The 19,995-nt window shown below is 31.7% G+C and overlaps 2 protein-coding genes across 2 annotated transcripts; one reads left to right on the forward strand and one right to left on the reverse strand.

The window, feature by feature from the left end:
* LOC18609444 lies at positions 4,605–5,951 on the forward strand. Its single transcript, XM_018115227.1, has 3 exons — positions 4,605–4,727; positions 4,820–5,122; positions 5,746–5,951. The coding sequence occupies exons 1-3, from the start codon at positions 4,605–4,607 to the stop codon at positions 5,815–5,817; spliced, it is 498 nt and encodes a 165-aa protein (XP_017970716.1). The 3' UTR covers positions 5,818–5,951.
* Positions 12,963–14,276, reverse strand: LOC18609445. The gene is made up of 3 exons (XM_007044562.2): positions 14,097–14,276; positions 13,679–13,999; positions 12,963–13,166 (listed from the first exon to the last, which is right to left on the reverse strand). The coding sequence occupies exons 1-3, from the start codon at positions 14,154–14,156 to the stop codon at positions 13,098–13,100; spliced, it is 450 nt and encodes a 149-aa protein (XP_007044624.2). The 5' UTR covers positions 14,157–14,276; the 3' UTR covers positions 12,963–13,097.

Consider the following 19,995-nt stretch of genomic DNA (forward strand, 5'->3'; position numbering starts at 1 on the left):
TGAAATCAGGTGTAAACGGTGATTCGCCGTTCCTCTTTGGGGGCAAATAGTGCCAAATATGTGTATCCAGCTGGCTGGTGACCCTACATAGAGAAGAGCCGCAAAGTTTTACTGTTGAACAAGCACTGAATTCTGTCAATGGTTTTATTAGTGACCTTTAGTCAAGCCAGGTGCACTCCAATTTGTAGGGACAGTACAGTCGCCCTCAAGCACGTAACCAGGATAGTGATTGTCCAAATGTTTGGTGTCTGCATAGATTAAGATTAACATGATTTTTAAACTATAAAATATCCGGTGTACGCATAATTAAATATAAGATTTGATATATATATATATATATGTATTTCATTGGGCTAAATTATTTTTCTCTATATAATTGTATACTAAGTAGGAGTATAAATTTGTTTAAAGCCATCAACTCATTGAACAATTTCATTTTTTTGATAACAAATGCCTTTTTAATTGATAAGTGCCTCCAACGATTTATTTTATTCATGCACTATTTAATCAAAGATTTGAGGCAACTGAGGTTATTTTTTTTTTTTAAAATCCCCATATGAACAAAGTATATATATTAAATCAATTAACTAAGTAACCTTATTTTTGTTATTCTTCATGATTTGACAAAATTTATTACGTAAAAGTCTTACAAATAAGAAAAGAACAGTTTGCCCGCTGCAAGTGTGAGTATTATAATGTTTGGAAACCTATTATTGCTTCTAAGGTACTATTTAATGAACTGAAATAAATATTCAGCACTGAGAAATTAATTACTGAATTTTATTATGAAAAAGTTATATATTGAATTTTTGCTATAAATATTTTTGGTATTCTATTGAACTTTAAATACTAAATACATGTTTTAAGTACTTTATATTAGTAAAAGTTAGTAAAAAGGAAAGAAAAAATGAAGTTAATACAAATAAAATGACAAAAATTTCCTCATTCAATAAAATAAATTGAATACATTAAAATAAGTGGCTTTTAATTACTTAAGATTTTCAGCATTTTAAAAATCTTCCGTTTAAGTGGTTTATAAAAGAGTTATCGGACACACTAAAAAAAATAAATTATTGAAAATTTTAATTTCAATCGTTTATCAAACATAGCCCAAGTGCGTCAGAATTCTTCAAGTCATTTACCTTTTTCTATTTTTATATTTTTGTGTTCTTCTTTTTAGTTTATTAGTTCTAGTCTAGAGCAAAGGTATGAATAGCAAATATGCACGAAAACTGTAAAATTATTATTATTATTATTAAAGCTGCGCCTAAATTTCTATTAAACAAAGTGCTAAAATCATTTTTCCTTGTCTCAAAACCCCTACTTTTCTTTATCCTTTTCTATTAATTTATTTATTTTAATTTTTATATATGAAACAAGAAAAAAAGTAAAAAGCTAGAGAATATATAATTAAAAGGCAATAGACCTACTATAGCATATATTTATGAAAACCCAAACAAAAAAATGAAAACCAAAAAAGAATGAAATTTGAATTTTACCTATAAAGAAAAAATTAAAATGAAAAAGAAAAATTAGAAAAAAAGAAAATATTTTGCTATCATATTTTGCTTGTTTCGCTTTGTTTTAATCAGAACACACAATTCATTCACTTTTTCCTTCAAAATCCTGAAAATTATTAAATGGGTGCAAGTGATTTACTCATCTTTTATGGTGATGACTTGATATTGATGTAGTCTCATAAATATCTTTCTTAGAAGTCTCATAAAACTAATATTTAGATTAAATGTTTCAAATCTTGTCTTATGTATAATTCATGGAAATAATTAATATGAAAATTAAACAGAAACCGTGTATATATATATATATATATATATATATATGTATTTTTTTTGAAAAGATATATATATATTTGTATACTTAAACATACATTCTTTTGTGTATATATATAAACACAAATAAAATAATCTCCAAGGTCTGCAAGGAGATGATACTCCAACGATCAAAACTTGAGATTCCAACTCAAATTTTTAGTTTGAATCTTGAAATAAGAAAGATAAGAAAAGATTACCTCTTATATATATATATATATTTCTAAAAATAATAATAAATACCGGTCTATACTATTATTTCATGAAAAACCCGCATATAGGCAAGTGCAGTATATATTAACAACGTTAAGTATGGAGAGAAAATATAATAGTGTATTATTTTTAGTTTGTTTATTTTTTCCGATTAATTATTATCTTGATTAATTTGATTAAACCATGGAACCAGTTCGATGCAGGATTTGGACCTTGAAACGCGGAATATTGCTAACCCGTTAAGGATATTGAAAAAATAAAAATGTAATAATATAATAAATCCAATAAAATTCTTATTAATTACAAAATTACAATACAACCTCAAAGATTAGAAAAAGAAAATTGTAATAAAATACATAAAAACCAAAATTTACAGAAAAACTCCAAAAAAAAACTCAAGAAATACAATAAAAATTAAAAAAAATAAGAAATAAAAAACAAAACAAAAACAAAAGAGGATAAAAGATAAAGAAGGAGTCAAGATCATATTCGATTCTAAAATATCTAAAAAAATAAATAAATAAAAAAAGGAAACTAGAATCCAATCTGCTAAGAAAAGGCTCGACTTTCTCGTCCCTTGGTTATCGGACTGAAGGGGATAAAATCCCTCTCCCCCAATAGTCGCATCACACAACCACACGTAGCATATCCTTGACATAAGACTTTTTTAAATTACAAAATTATGAAATTTAATTAATTTTAAATCATCTTTAATGACTATTAAATAAAATTTTAATTATTTTATACTCTAATTCAATTACATATTAAATTTATTAAACTTATTTTCAATTCAATTGAATATTAACTTTGAGATAAATTAATTAAATTATCTTTATTTAAAATAAATTAATTACCATTAACTTGTGAAAAAGGTTTACTGATAAGAAATGGATAAAAATAAAAAAAAAGAAACGAAAAAGGAGAGAAAAATGAAAAAGAAAATAAGTGAGGATATGTTTAGTATTTAAAGTAACCATTGAATAAAAATTAGTGACATAATATTTAAAAAAGGTTTCTAAACTATTTAAATTAATTATTTTATTACATTCAATTAAATTTGTATATTTTTATTTTGAGTCAAATGAATACTTATATTTTTGTTTTGAGTCATGTGACATTTTGACAAGTGACAAGTGAGCTTATTTTGACTAGTGACATTTTGACTAGTGACATTTTGACTATTAACGATTAGACAATCATTAGTGATTAGGGCTTATTCTTATTTTTGAAAGAATCATTAGAGCTTATTTGATTAAAAAAAAAAACTTGACTAAATAGAATAGAAAAAGGGAAAGCATTTGATGGCTTTTATTTCTTTCAAAATAAGAAGGCAGTGTGACCTTTTATCAACTTTTTATTTCTTTTAAAATAATAAGGCATTGTGACCTAAAAGCCTCCTTAATGAGGAGTCATGATTTGGTGGTCTAATAATTACAGTGTCTTATTATTTTAAAAGAAATAAAAGCCTCATTAATGATGTCACGACTTGGTGACTTAATAGTGTATAGAAGCTATATATTGTTAGTGCATCAAATAATTATTTTTTTAATTGAATTATATATAGTTTTAATATATTTAATACCTAATTGAATATAATATAATTTAATTTAAATTTAATTTTTGATAATAATTAAAGATAATTGCAAAACTAGTTTAATATTTTAATTATATTTGAAACTAATTAAATCTCATAATTTTGTAATTAAAAATTTCACACAAGAAGACTAAGAATAGTGATAAAATGAGAAAGCAAAAACAATAACAGAAATAAAGTATGAAAATGGAGAAGCAAATAATAAAGGAAAGTACTTGTCTTTTAGTTTAAAATTGACTTAATAGTTAAGACTAGTACTTTTTCAAGAGATAAATGTACTTCCAACCAAATCTTAGAGAAATAAGAAGATATTTTGCAAATTAATAAAGATAAATATATTTTCAATTAAATTTAAAAAATCTTTATATTTAAAGGTTGGGTATGTATGCTTTTGCCCTCCTTTATATGATCGACACCTGGGTCGGTGCAAGAAATAGCATCATTGATGACCTAAATAGTCCCTCTAACCGGCTTTTGTCATTTGAAAGGCACTGGTTTATGTCGGCGCAGCGATGCAACAAATTGTATTACTACTTCCACGAGACTGATCATGATGATGTAAATACGCACCACATAATCGCATTACAATCGTTAATCAGATATAAATTTAACTATTAATTAATTTATTCTAGAAAAAACTATTAATTGAACAATTATGTAAATATACAACTATTATATTATAAAAAAACAATTATGTAATAAATTTTATTTATTACTTATTTGAATAAGAGTATATTTTGTATAACGTTTAATAACAATCATGAAATTTAATTAAAAATAACATAAAAACAAGTAAAATTCCGCCAACTGGACTATGTATATATTTTTCTTCAAAACATCGATGCCAGCTACTATTTTTGACTGCTTAAGTTTTGGCTCTATATATATAATCCAATATCATTCGGGGTCAAGCCGCACGTCTTCCGTGTTTGGGCAGCTGGAAACAAAAAGACTAAAAAGACAGCATCATGCCAAGAGGTCCTGTACCCCAAACAAGAATCAACCGAAATTTGATAGAAAGAGAACGAAGATCACAAATGAAAGTTCTCTGTTCGAATCTCTTCGCTCTCCTTCCTCCTCACCCAACCAAGGTACAATCATCTCTCTCTATTTATTTCCATTATTTTTCCCCTTTTCGCTGTTACTCTTCAAGGTGAAATAACGCCATTGAATATTCTTGTAGATGTCGATTCATGAGCTCGTGGAGCGTGCCACCATTTATGTGAACCAACTGCAACAACGAACGGAGGAACTCAAGCAAATGAAAGCGCAGCTAGAAGAGGGGCAGTCGACTGCAACAAGAATATCCCCAGTTATAAATATAACAGATCTCGATTCTACTATCCAAGTAAATTTAGTCGCTGGGACGGATATGAATTTCGCGTTATGTGACATTATCAGTATCCTTGAGGAAGAAGGAGCGCAAGTTCTAAGTGCAACTTATCATAATGTACGGAATAAGGTCGTCCTTTCACTTCATTCTCAGGTATATCGTTTTTGAGGGATTTGGATTCTCAAACCAGATCAGAGTTTAGTTTACAGTTTCTTTCTTTTTTCTTCATCTTCCTTTTTCTATGCCTAACTTATTCTTTGACATCAATCCTCAACTTGCCTGTTTAACCTACGCAAGTGCAGATTAACTCGAAACGCAGACCAGTAAGAAAAAGCAAGACCTAATTAAAAACCCCAGAAATCAAGAATAAAGAAACTAGATAATCAGCGCAAAACCGATCGAGACACGTTCAGCCCCACCTAGCACGCCTAAACGCAAGATAAGCAAACCTCACCTTGAAGAGAAGGATACCAATAAAAGGGAACAAACCATTGTATACAGCAGCCCTGACAGCAACCAAGAGAGCCTAACAAACCAAGTAACACAAACAATCGGAGGTCAACCAAAAGGAGGATACTGAACTTACTTAACTGCCAAAGAATTAAAGCTTTAATCCAAATTGGAAATTTGGAATTATTACATCAATTTTTGTCTTTTAAGTCAGATCATGAATACTTTATTTTATTATAGTATTCATCAAATGCTTCATCACAAACTATATAGCATGCAATATGCAGGCCTTTGGAGCTGATATTTGCGTTGTTGGTGTTTTGCAGGCTGCATATTCAAGAATTGGCATTCAGAATTCCAGAGTGCGTGACAGATTGAAGAGATTGCAGATTTCTTGAAAGAGCTTGGACCTTCCTACTGCTTGTTGCTGTTGTACGTGCGTGTTGTTGTTGCAGTATTTTCTGCCAATAATATTAAACTCTACTGCAAATTAAAGATGTATGTGTAAGCTAGGTGTTGTAGTATTTTCAGCTACGAAAACAATTCTCATTTTCAATGTGTTGGAATTTCGAAAGTTCTTTTGGAGTAATATGTTACTAATCATTTGATTTTCCTCATCGTGGTTTGTTAACCTTTTTATATTTATATACTCGGAGTGAGTTGGTTAACTAGCTATTTATTATGTATCCGATAAGATTAATTACAAAATTGAATATTAATTTTCCAAAGGTCTATCTATATACACAAATAAATCATCAACTTTATTGAGTATTATCTTTTTATGCATATTTGATGAGGTTGTCCAAGAAGGGAATCTTTTAGTTAACAATTATTAGGCCAATAATCTAAGTTCAAGTTCAACTATATATTTGACATTTGTTCTAGGATTTTTTTCTCAATATATTTGTTTTGTTTTAGGATTATTATCCTATATATTATTATCCTATATATATATATATATATATAAATGTTGAATTCTCACCAAAACTTGTTGTTGAAAATCTCAAGTACTCATGATACCAATTTGATTGAAAGGAACTTGGAACAATGTAAATGTCAATGATAAACTTGTTGACTCCATATATTTTTGATGATAACAAAGCGTTCCTCTTTCATTAATGTATAATTATATTATTTAAGTGTATAGGACAAAGTTTAATTCCTTTAATAAAATTGTTGATTGAAAGCAAGTCAAAAAGCTTGTTATGTTACAAAAATGGTTAATTAGTTAAAAGAGCAAAGGACAAAAGGTTAAGTGAAATTAGAATAATGTCATCTGGTTAACATAGAGCCTTAATCAGTTAAGGTTATTCAAGGTGCTACATCAAAGGAAGGAAGAAAAACCTTAATCAGTTAGCATAAGGCATAATTGATTAAGAATATACTAGGTGCAAACTATAAGCTTTTTAATCAATTAACCAAAGAAGTTAATTAGCTAAAGGTCAAGCTTGAAGTATCAAGAAGCACCAAATCCAATTTAAAATGTAGATGATTGTCCAAAGGTGCCAAACTAAGAAATTCAAAGTTGAAGAATTCTTAATTCATTGGAGCCTATTTCAATCAGTTAACGTTGAAGGGAGATAAGCTTCAATCAGTTAAAAAGAGCATTAATCAGTTCAAAGAAAGTTGGTGAAGAATGCTGCTTGAAAATAGAAAGTTTCTAATAAGCTAAAGCAACCGTTAACGGGGTTAATACAAAGAAGTGGACTGCAAGACAGAGAAGGCTTAATCGGTTAAAGCCTATCTTTGACTGACAAATGAGCATTGCTAGTAGATTTGAATTTAAATATTAAAAGACAAAATAACAGATAGTAACAGCTAGAAACTAACAAAATAACAGATAGTAACAGCTAGAAACTATCTCTAATGGCCAAAATGTATCTCTTAAGTATTTGAAGGCTCTTCAATGGTCATAAATGCATAAGAGAAGATACCAAAAGTTTGTGAAAGCTTGAAGAGCAAAAAGCCTTTTCTTCTACACTTGTATTCCGTTCTTATCCTTGTAAAAGTGTTTAAGCTTGAATTTGTACTTCTTAGATCAGCTAGGTGTTTATTTGTACATCATTTTTCTCTTATTTTCTTGTTTGATTAGAGTGTGTGAGGGACTCTAAGGGTTGTTGTAAAGGTTTAAAGCTTGGGTTATAAGCTCACTTTAAAAAAACTTGGTGGAAGTTGCTGATTCCATTAGTTTTAGTAAAGTTGGATTAAAAATCTTTGATTAGGAAGATCAAAGTAGTGGATGTAGGTCAAGTGGATCGAATCACTATAAATATTATGTTTTTTCCACTTCTCTTAACCTCTCTGTGCTTAATGTTCACTAACCTCAACAAGATCTTAAATCATCAATCTCAAAATCTTCCAAACGGTTTTAACTTCCAAGAGTTACCTTCAATATTTTTAAAAGTGCTATTCACTCCCCCTTTAACACTCTTTTGGGGACCAACAAATGGTATTAGAGCCAAACCCTTGAATTTAAGGCTTAATATCTTTAGGGGAAGATCCAATGGCTAAACAAAATTCTAATGTGGCAGAAGGGCAATCCATAAATAGGCCTCCTCTATTTGATGGATCAAATTACCCATATTGGAGCACTAAAATATCCATCTTTATTAAAGCCATTGACTATGAAATGTGGGATGTAATCACAAATGGTCCTTTGATATCCCCACCGACACAAACTTGATCACGAGTGAAAAAATGCTTAAATCTAGAAAAGAGTGGACTGAAGCCGAAATGAGAAAAGTCCAAGTCAACTTCAAAGCTATCAACATTCTTCATTCTGCCTTAACCCCTATAGAATTCAAAAAAATTTCTAATTGTACCACGACTAAGGAAATTTGGGAAAAACTTAGTGTTAGCTGTATTCTTGTTGTGAAATGACAAAATTGATTGACTTAATGAGTTTTGAAAATGAATGAAAAATATTTGAAGGTTTTATTTAAATCGATGCACTTTTGTTAGAAACAATGCAATTGATATATCAAAAACCAAATCCAATGCTATGTTGTCATTCAAACTATTTAAAAATATTTGGGAGTTTCCAACTTTCAACATTCAACCCAATCACATTATAGTTCTTAAACATCCCTACTCTATACTATATGTACACATATGTATAAGTATTTATGTGTGTGTGTGTGTGTATATATATATATATTCAGACATGCATCAAAAACATTTAGCTCACTTTTAAGAATAGTCAACATGGTCCGGTACATATAGCCACCGACCTCGAACAAGTCATGTGCACTCCCACACCACACACCACCATTATCGTCATGTGCACTCCCATACTGCACACACAAGGTTATAGATGTCATTTGACCATATCTCATAATCCATAGCATACATAACAAGATGTACATAAGAATATTTTCATATTACTATGTTCCTCATAGTTCATTATTTTAGGCCATATACACCGTTACACAATCCAATTTCTAAGGAACATAATATCAACTATCATGCCACTAGTTACAACATCTAAGATTCTCAACATATCAGATGCCATAATTTACATAGCAATTCAATATAATAATTGATACAAAATTTTAATCACATTACACATTTTGCAACATATGGATATCATTCATTAAAGGCTTGTTCCCATGTATAATTTTTAAAATGCTCAAATAATTAATTTCAAGTATTTCATTCAAACACATGCATTTTCTTTTTTCAAAACATTTTTATATGCAAGTTCACTCACCTTTTTTATGCCACTTTGCCAAACTAACACCACTAAGACCTAAATCCAAGTTGAGTCTTGAAGTACCAATAGAACCTATAATTACCAATAAACAATAATAACCTCAAATATATCATAAATTTGAACTTAGTAATTCTAATAAATATACACTAGATAAACTACATTTTGACTTAACATTTAACCTAGAATTCTAGTCTAATTCACAAACCCGTTAAACTAACTATTCAAATTTAAGGTTTCTTACCTTAGTGAGCTTAGGGGTGTAAAAATCAACAAAACCTAATATTTTCAAGAAAAAGAAAAATTAAAAAATAAATTTTGAAAATACAAACCCATAAATTTTAAAATTTAAAAGTTGAAAATTTATACCTACTAGCTTTAAAAATGAAGATTTGAAGCTAAAAGCTTAGTGTTAATAAGGTGGAGTATAAATGGAAAATGAAGAAAAGAAAGAGAAATTTCTTTCTCTCTCCTAAGGTTCTGTTGACAAGAACAATGGGGTTGAGAGCTGCTAGTTTAGCGAACAAGAAAGAAGTAGAAGAATGAAGAACCAAGAAAAGAAATGAAAAGAAAAAGAAAAAAAAATTGATTTTCTTGTGAAAAGGAAGGTGGTCTTGGGTTAAAGAAGAAAACAAGGAAACCATGTCTTTTTGGGGGAATGATGGTTGGCCACTAAGGAACAAAAGAAAGGAAAAAAATGGTGAACATAGTTGTTATATCGAGATACGTATCATGTATCGAAGTCTTATTTTTTAGTATCGAGTATCGTATCGTATCGTAAGAAACGGTAAAAAATTTTAAAAATTAATTATAAATAATATTTATACATATAAAATAAAAAAATTAAAAAAAATTATAATTTTTAACATAATAGAAGATTATAGGATGCAAATTGAAAAGATGAATTTTTTTTAATTTAAAGTTTTAACATATTCCTTAATAATATACATTTTTAAATAAAATATATATTTTTTTATATTAATTTATTAATTAAAAAATAAAAAACATTTATCATGTTAAAATTAAAAGGAAATTCAAATTTTTAGCATTTTTATTTAAAATCTAAATATTGAAACTCATAAAATATAATTTTTTATGTTTCAACTCCAACAAATAATAAAAAAATAAAATTTTTAATAATTAATTAGAATTAAGTTTATAAAAAATTGTATCAACTGTATCATATGATACACCTCCATATCGTAGGGTACGTATTGCAAATCGTATGATATGCTTTCGATACTTGATCAAATGAGATATAACTAAGATAGATACGTATCATTTTTTACTAGTATCGTGGCATATTGTACGATATGTATCACATATCGCATGATAATGATAATTATAGTGCTGAAAGCATTCAAAAGAAGCTTTGATCAAGTCAACAAAGAATAAAAGTGAAGGGTCATAATAATCTCGTTTTGCACATTACTTTATTCATTTTGTTTTATTTTATATTTATATTTTTTTCTATTATGCTTCCTAATTGAACTTATTAAATTTAAAAGGTAGATTTCAAAGAAAATAATTAGATTTGGTTGGGAAAATGTTATGTTAAAACTCATAAAAGAAAAGGCAATTTTACTCTTTTTGTCCAAACAACCTTTTTTTTAGTTTTCAAATAACTTTAAATAGTAACGGGGTGAATTTCCAAAAACATAAACTTTGAATTTTTTTTTTGGTTTAAAATGTTTGATTTATGCTCACTAAAGGAAATGACGAAATTACCCTCAATCCACATCATTGTTCCTGCATTGAGTTACGCGTCTATAAAAGTCAGGGTTTCACATTTGTTAGTTAATTAATTTTCTAGTTAAAACTTGCTTTTAGTTCTTAGTCTTGGTTTTGTTAATTCTTCTATTAACTAATCACTTAGTTTCAATTGTTGAGTAAGATTGGATTGTGTTAATTTTAGTATTTAGCAAAAATTAGTATGATTCTTTGTGGGATTCGACACTCTACTTACTGTTATATTACTTTTTACGATACGTGCACTTGTATGGTAAAATCGGCAACAACATCCACCCTAGCATACATATAGTCATCATATCATCTGGTACATGGCACTATTTCATATACTATTTATGCTTGTACTATACTTTTCATGTGTTTACGACATGCTTATTTTTAAACACTAAAGTGGGAAAATCATATATCCACTATAACATTCATTATTTCATACATCAAACTCATTCACTAGCATATCTTGTTGGATCATTTTGAAGCAAAATATTTGAAAGGGCTTGTCCCTCATTGATAAAAGCTACTGCATAATAGAGATATTTATATGAGTATATAGATTCTAAAACTTCTTTGAAATCTTTTAAACTTAAACAATTTGATTTATTATTGTAAATATAGCATTCAAATCATGCAAGATAAACAATTCGATAAATCATGGTTAGCTTTACATACTAAAATACTTTAAAAAAGTGTATCAGCTCATCTTGACAAGAAACGTATTGTTCTAAGCCTCGATTTGCCAAACGTTGCTCGATCTACAATCCTCAAGCTCTAATGAGGCCTAATATAATAAAGTCCATTGTAAGTTTCCTAGTTTTCTCTTAAACATAGTTATTCGAAACATATCAAGTAACGAATATCCTTTTATTTAATTCTAATAAGCTTAAAACTTCAAACTTAAGGCATTTATTGCTCACCTATGAGAATCCTTACTGTAGTAACTCCTTTAGAAGGTAAAACCCCTAAAAATCCATAGCTCAAAAGAGGGTATGTTGTTGAAATTTGAAAGAGAGAAAGTTAGCCTAAACCCATGGGTTTTAAAGCTTAAATAAGCGAAATCTTACCTTAGATTCACACTTGGAAGCTTAATCCTAGCCAAAAATGGAGTGGGGTTAGAGGGGAAGGGTTGGGAGAACGAGAGGAAATGAAAGAAGGCTAAAAGAGAATGATATGAACAAGTGAGGCTCAAATCAGGTCTTTTATTGTTTTCCCTGTTGGGCTTTAGGGATCAACCTTTTAATCCCAAGGGTCAACCCCTAGGTTTTATTTTTTTTCCCTGTGAGGTTGCAGGGATTGACCTTTTAAACCTTGGGGGTTGAGGCTTAAGTTCCTGAATGCCTTAGTTCGTGTTTTGTGATATAGGGATCGACCTTTCTTCCTACAAGAGTTGATCCCCAAGTTCCAAAAGCCAAAAGCAAGCCTTGAACCTCTAGGGATCAACCGTTCCTACCTTAACTCTCAAAAACAGATCCTTTTGGTTTCCTTTCTCTTCCACTTTTCCAATATTAATTCCTCAATAATCAACACATTATATAAGGAGAAAATTAAGAGCATTGGGCTGTGAAATTCATCCAACCGCTCATGTATAAAATGGCTCATCAAAATTCTTGGAAAACTATCAAGTTGAGGTTTCACAGTTTATGCTCCTTAATTTATCATATCAAATTATGGGATTTAGTACTTCACTTGATATAGTACTTTTAATTTATAAATATATTGAGCTTTCAAGCATATCAAACCAATTGTATAACTAGAATCCTTTCAAAACCTCAATCCTTTGTTTATTACTTCTATATTGAGCATAATAAAGCAATCACATTTTTGTCTTTAAAAAAACCCCCAAAATTTCATTTTAATATTGATTAACGACATGTCAGTTTTTATCAACCCACTTCAGTTTGAGAATTCCATATCAGCCTAGTCAATGCAAAACGAGCACTAGTTTATGACATATTAACAGGATCAACTTTACGTTAACCTTATCAATGTCACGTGAATGCCACATCAACAATTTTAGGAAAGAAAACTTAACAGTATTAACGATTGAAGTGCATTAATAAATTTTAAAAATATAAAGTCTCGATTTATATGTATATAATAAAAGAACTAAATTCAACTTTTTGATAAGATACAGAAACTAAATCCAGAATTTGACCTTAAACTTTTAAAAACTAAATGCTCTTCCGCAAGCTACATACATGCAAACATCTTTAATTTGCAGTACCTTCAAGAAATCAGATCCTGCAATCTCTCCTGCACTCTTGATGTCGCAATGCCAATTCTAGAATTAATAGCCTGAGAAAAGATCGATAGGCAAGAAGGGAGAAGTTAGAAACAATAGAACGACTGACTTAATTATCTGAAATATAAATCTTGTATTCATAGAGTTTAATTTATGATATGTATTTCGCAAGTGGTGACCTTTACCCGCTCAATCAAATGCTCTGGGCAAAGTTACTCTTGTCATGATTATTTGTTTCGTTTTGTCGTCGATATGAAGATGTATAAGGGAAGGGGAAATTTGAACCTTAAACTTTAATTATTTTAAAGAAAGTAATAACAGATAGATCAAGCCTAAGTTGTTATTCATTATTTCTTTGGAGCTAGATAAGTTTCTACTTTGAAGGTATAGAGTGAAAGGAAAAAGTCGAGTATGGTTTTATTCTGACCAACTTGTTCAAAGTTTTGAACAATCTTAAAAAACACCTGCACTACAAGAATAAGTTGGTCAAATTGAGTAGTGTTTTGACATTAATCATTGCTATGGCGTATTGAATCGGAAAAATAAGAATGCTTGAAAAATATACCCGGCAACAAATTGAATAGATGGTCCTGTCTCCTGCATTATGGTTTGCAGCAACCGTTTTAACTTCTGCTCCTTCTTCCATGAGAACTTTTATAATGTCGCTTAATTTGAACTTCCCATCCCACCCTGTAATTAAATTTACTTCCAGAGTAGAATCCAAATCTGATATATTTATAACTGGGGATATAGTTGGTCCGCTTGTCGTTTCAGTTGCTCCTTTGCACTCCTGTAGTTGCAACTTCATTTGCTTGAGTTCTTCCACTCGTTTCCGCAGCTGGTTTATGTACAGGGTGGCTTGCTCCAACACATCGTGAGTCGACATCTAGAAGAATATTAATCCAATCAAATCAAAGTTAAATCAGATGTAATACAATCAGAGAGAGATTTGGGAGACAACGGATGCAGAAGATGAAAAGCACCTTCCTTGGTTGAGGAGGAAGGAGAGAAGAGAGCTGCGAATAGAGATTTCTCAAACGCATTCTTCGTTCTTTCTCAACTAAAGTTCAATTGATTTTTGATGACGACGACCCACTGGCAGCTCCAGTATCCATGGCTTGTTATTTCCTTCCAAAATTTTCAATTATTATCGATGTGCTCAAGGAAAAAAAGGCGCAAGGCTGAAGGGTGAAGCACATGATACTGAGGACATTTAAATAGGCAAACTCAAACTTTCTCTTGCCAACCTTTAGGGTAACGAAAAGAAAGGACAAAACACTTCTGATCAATCAAACGACGAAAAACGTGAAGAGACTGAAAAGGAACAGTGGCTCAACATCGTACATCTCACCTTCTCTTTCCAGGTCAGACTCGTCATTAATTTCCAAAGTCTCCCCCTAAGCTGAGCCGCACATTCAACAGCCTTTTTCTTCAATGCCTACTTAGGAATTAGGCCTATTGTTTTGTAGGTTGAATATTCCGGATTCCTTGTTCAGGTTTCCATAAACAATAAAAAGGGAAAAACGAATTCTTCACCTAGATTAGTTTCTTTTTCGGCCATGCTTAACCCAGATTATATTTTGCAAAAAAAAAAAAAAAAACCCTAAATCAGAAAAAATTAAGGTAAAATTCATACTAGAAATTAATTTTACATGAATTTATTGCAATAAAAAGAGCAAGTAGAAAAATAGAGCAACAGGTGGCAAAGAACAAGAGAACATCAGTGGAAGAGAATTAAATAGGGAGGTTGTTGACTCTCAGCAGCCTTTTTAGTAAGCGAATTTGCAAGACCCTTATGAGTTCCCACTCGCAACGTGAGTGAAGGACACATGCCTCCTGTGCTCGTTCGACTGGAATGAAATTCTCTCAACAACTTACTTTAATACTAGTACTATCTTATTAATCTGTAATTTCTAATTTATAGGCAACTCTCGTTACTATGAGTATTTCAATTTTAAAACAGTTGATTAAGCATTATTCAAATATATATTAATATATAGGTATACGAATATGATTTTTTTTTCTCAGTCAATATAATGACTTTTTATTGAACTTGAAAGCAAGTCATATTTGCTGGGCAAGCCAGTACATAGTCCAAATGGACTTATACAGATCCCACTCCTTAGAAGATTAAAAAGACTTTCAATACAAAATTCCAACATACCAACATCAACTGAGCAGTTGACACCTGATCCATAACATAATAAATCATCAGCTCTACCAATCAAAAGGGCCAAGCTTAACAGAAATCAGCACTGGCAGTAGCTCCCATAAGCACACCTTCCAAACCGAATAGTAAGGGCAAGATGAATATTACAGCTATATCAATACATTTTCTACTACCATGCATGAAACATATCGCCACGGTCAACACGAAACCCTGTCAAAGAGTCAGCCAATGTGTTGGCCTCTCTAAATATGTGGTCGAAAGAAATATTTCCAACCACCCTACATAGGCTATCCAACTCATTAAAAGTTCATCATAGGCTCCATGGGCGAAGTTTGGTGTCACTCACCCATAAAATATATAGCTACTTTCGAATCAGATTCAACAATGAGCTTCTCAACTCCCATCCACGGTGTAGCTGCAAAAAGTTTAACCGCATAAAAGATGGCCATTACCTCAACAGAGTTGGAATCATGCACTCTCAATGGACCATAAAAAACACCTCTTACATGATCATTAGAATGTCTAAGCACCCATGCACATCCGGCTAGGTCGGGACGGTTTACCATGAACCTATCCATTGACGTTGAATTTAAACTCTAACGGATCCAACGGAACCCAAGTGATACCCAATCTAGGCTCTCTATGCACTACCTTCGGGTTAAGCTTCCATGGCTCAGCCCACCATCCAACACTCACCGCCCATCACCCATTCTCCTCAATCTCCCTACCACCGTGACTGACCATAATCCACAACATAGAGCTCATTTTTATGAGGAAGATAAGTTCGTCCCCATCCCAATTTTTTCCCATTGAATATAGTTTGGTTACATGCCAACCATAATGACCAAAAAGTTGAGCCACACACTGCCATCCACTGAGATTTCATTCCCCCATCAACTCTATGGCCATCCCAAGACCGAATGATCCCCTCCACCGTATGTGGCATCACCCACACTAAATCCCACCACCTTAAAACTAAGCACCACACCTGCCAACTATAGTCACATTAGCATAAGAGATGTCACAAGTTTCTCCCACTAGGCCACACTAACAAAACATACAAGTATCATCTGTAAAGGGCACCCCACACAACCTAAGAAAACTCTTTGTGGAATAGCTAAGCATAGAAAACCTTGTACTTTGGGCGGAATAGATAACCTCCAAATGTCTTTAAACCACACTTCTTGTTCACCTTGTGCATGAAAATTATCAAGGGCTTGGGAAATTGTTTCACTGAGAAATTCTCTTTATTGTCATGTGTCCATATCAACCTATCATCAACAGCATTTTGAGGAGCTCTTCATACAGAGGAGTATCCTGGTCATACAGTGTCCTCCGAAGGGTTAAGTGCTATCTACCGATTGACCAATACTCACAAACCCAGCCTTCCTTATCTGCGGCTAAAGCATATAGTCTTGGGAATGTTACATTTAATGGGTCCGCCAAAAGTGATCTGTTAAGCCAGAAGAAAACCCCTTTACCACAACCAATCACCAATCTACAACTCCAATTAGATTATCAATCCCTTCTTTATTTACAAGTTTGTCTATTTGTCTCCACACTGTAGACGTCTTTGCCATATTAGCGAAAGGACCGAACTTACTTGACTTTATCCTCACCATATATATCCACCAATAACCGCCTCCACAACGCATTGCCCTCTACTCCATATCTACAACACCATTTCCCCACGCCAAGTTTGTATATGATAAGTTGGCAATACCCAACCCACCTTTGGCCTTTGGTTTACACACCACTTGCTATTTAACTTTGGCCATTTTTCTCCTTTCTGAGCAACCACCTCATAAAAAATTACTTTGTAACTAATCAAGCTTAGTCAACACACCTTGTGGAGCTTGAAAAATGAAGAGGTAATAAACTGGGAAGGAATTAAGTACTGAGTTGATGACTGTTATACGCCCCTTGAAAAATAGATACTTTCCTTACCAAAGTGCCAAACAATTCTGAAAATTGCCAATAACTGGTTCCCATGTACTCTTACTCCTCTAGTTTGCCCTTAGTGGAATACCAAGATAAATAAAAAGGACAGAACCCATATTACAATATAGTGTATTAGCCATTGCTAAACACAATTGAGACTCTTGTCTCATCCGGTAAAGAAATGATTTCGTGAAATTAATGTGTAATCCCGAGGCTAGTTGTAAGCAACGTAACTCCTCAAATTCAATGCTTCTTATAAACCTTCCTTCACAAACAAAATCGTATCATCAGTAAATTACAAGTGGGAAATCCTCATACCAGAATCTATTATTGGGATGCCTTTAAACAAATTAATAAACTCTGCTTGCACAATGAGAAGATATATAATGCCTCAACCACCATCAAGAAAAGGAAAGGCAATATAATTTCTCCTTGACGAAGTCCTCGCCTCATAGGAAATTCCTTTGTTACCGATCCATTAACTAGAACTCCCACCCGCACTATAGATAAACACTCAAACATCAAACCCCTCCATTTCACTCCAAAATCTATATGTTCCATTATTCTTATCAAGAATCCCCAATCCATAGAATCATAGGCTTTCCCAAAATGTAGTTTCAGTACAACTCTCCCATTGCTACCAATCCTCTTTCACATATTATGATAATCTCATTTGCTTAGAGGATTCCATCCATTATCTAGCACCTATTAATGAATGCACATTGGCTGTAACTAATCACATTCCCAATCATTTTTTGATCCTATTTGCTAGAATCTTGGCAATTATCTTGTACAGTGAGTTCACCAAACTAATAGGTCTAAAGTCTTTAGGAGAAATGGGATTATCAATATGTGGAATAATAGCAATAAACGATGAGTTAAGACCCTTTTCCAAGCGCCCATGGTCATAAATTCAGAAACAAACTCAAATACCTCTCCACTTGTGATATTCTAGGGCCTCTTAAAGAAAGTGAAGTTAAAACTGTCTGAACTCGGAGCTTTAGACCCATCACAATCCCATACCGTTTTCAACAGCTCAATCATAATTATCGACCTCTGCAATTCTAAAACATCCCTCTTATCAAGGCATTTAAATTGTAGACACTGAAACATCAGTTGGCTCATTTGCTCGTTGTAGAACATATTTTGAAAACACTCCACCGTAGCCTCTCTAATTGCCTTAGGCTCTAATATCCACCTTTAATCCATCATCAATCCACCAAAAAAATTCCTTCTTAATCTATCTTTCACCTTAGATTGGAAGAATTTGGTATTTCTATCACCCTCCTTCAACCAACGCAAGCAAGATTTTTGTTTCCATAATGACTCTCTGCGCCTCACTGCTTGCCATAAATTTTACACCACCACTTCCTTTTCAGCAACTTTTTCGTTTATTAGGTCACGGTTGTCTCCAATTTTATCAAAATAGTCAAGCTTGTCTTGGAATTATGCATAGACATTTCTGAAAATGTCCCTATTCCATTGTTTTATGCAGCCTTTAAGTCTATTAAGTCTCACCTTTATTCGGAAGCTTGGTCTCCCTTCCACCTTTGTAGATTGCCATTTTCTATCAACAATTTCCACAAAATCTTTAGCAACTAGCCAACAATCTATAAATTTAAATGGTTGTGGTCCCTACTCAATATCTTTTGAAGCTAAAGGAATAGGACAATGGTTTGATAATTTGTATTTCAAACCTTGTTACGGCATATTTTGAAAAAGTAACTGCCAATCCACAAATAGAAAGAGTCAATTAAGCTTGCTTCTATTTGAATCTAGCCCATACCATGTGATAACCTACCATATAGAGTTATTTAAATTTAATTTTGATAGTAATTTAGCTTAGTTCTTATAGTAATACATATAAATTAGTAGGTTTTATCTAATTATTTTAAGTTAATTATTTAGGTGAGTCAATCTAATCTTACTTAATTTTAGGCTTAAATTGGTGTTAATGTGCATAAGATACGTTGTTATTGATTTAGTGGTGCTTTTGTAGGTGTTTATTGAAGGAAGACTTTTCAACGAAAGAAGGAAAGCAATTTTGAGGTGTAGACTTTTCACTGCATATGTCTTGGTGTTTTGACCATGACTTTCTCTATAGAAATTCAAATGAGGTGATTCTTAAAATATTGAAAAGCTAAGAGCTAAAGTTACAACTTTCATGTTTATCACTCTACCCCATTCGACCTGGAAGGTGGTCAAAAATCTTGTCAAAGGTGAAATACTGTAGCAGTCCTAGCGTAATCACGATTTTTACTAATTAAATGGTTGAAGCTATGGCCTTGGAGGAGGTAGGCCATGGCTTATGTAGTCTGATGAGAAAATTCTGATTAAATTGATTTCTTTCTTCACCAAACTTGACCCAACTTCAAAGCCTTATAAAAACAATATTTCGGAGAACCTTTAGAGAACGAAACACCAGATTTAGAGTTGAGAATTAGCCACAAAATCATTGAAAAAAGTATCATTGAAGCTGAGGAGAAATCAAAGAGATACAAGAAGATTTGGAGATAAAGATTACATTTATTTGGTTCTTTTATCTTTTTATTGTTCTTTTATTTTCTTGTTTTTGGTTTTGATGATTAAACTTTATTTGATAATGATGTGTGACTTGATGGGGAACTAAATTATTTATCTAAAATTATGATTAAACTCAATACATAGTCTGATTTATTTACCTCTCTTTTACTTATATTTGATGGTTTTAAGTTATTTATTTTATTATGTTCTTAATACTTCTAATTGCTTGATCACTAATTAGATTGATT

Source organism: Theobroma cacao, chromosome 2, assembly GCF_000208745.1.
Source record: "Theobroma cacao cultivar B97-61/B2 chromosome 2, Criollo_cocoa_genome_V2, whole genome shotgun sequence".
Taxonomy (NCBI): Eukaryota; Viridiplantae; Streptophyta; class Magnoliopsida; order Malvales; family Malvaceae; genus Theobroma; species Theobroma cacao.

What these genes read in the sequence shown, in the direction of transcription:
- LOC18609445 (XM_007044562.2), bottom strand. Translation starts at nt 14,156, where the DNA reads ATGCGTTTGAGAAATCTCTATTCGCAGCTCTCTTCTCTCCTTCCTCCT. An exon ending in TTCCTCCTCAACCAAGGAAG is followed by an intron (nt 14,000 to 14,096) that starts GTGCTTTTCATC and finishes ATATTCTTCTAG; the next exon opens with ATGTCGACTCACGATGTGTT. An exon ending in TCTATTCAATTTGTTGCCGG is followed by an intron (nt 13,167 to 13,678) that starts GTATATTTTTCA and finishes ATCTTTTCTCAG; the next exon opens with GCTATTAATTCTAGAATTGG.
- LOC18609444 (XM_018115227.1), top strand. Translation starts at nt 4,605, where the DNA reads ATGCCAAGAGGTCCTGTACCCCAAACAAGAATCAACCGAAATTTGATA. An exon ending in TTCCTCCTCACCCAACCAAG is followed by an intron (nt 4,728 to 4,819) that starts GTACAATCATCT and finishes ATATTCTTGTAG; the next exon opens with ATGTCGATTCATGAGCTCGT. An exon ending in TCCTTTCACTTCATTCTCAG is followed by an intron (nt 5,123 to 5,745) that starts GTATATCGTTTT and finishes GGTGTTTTGCAG; the next exon opens with GCTGCATATTCAAGAATTGG.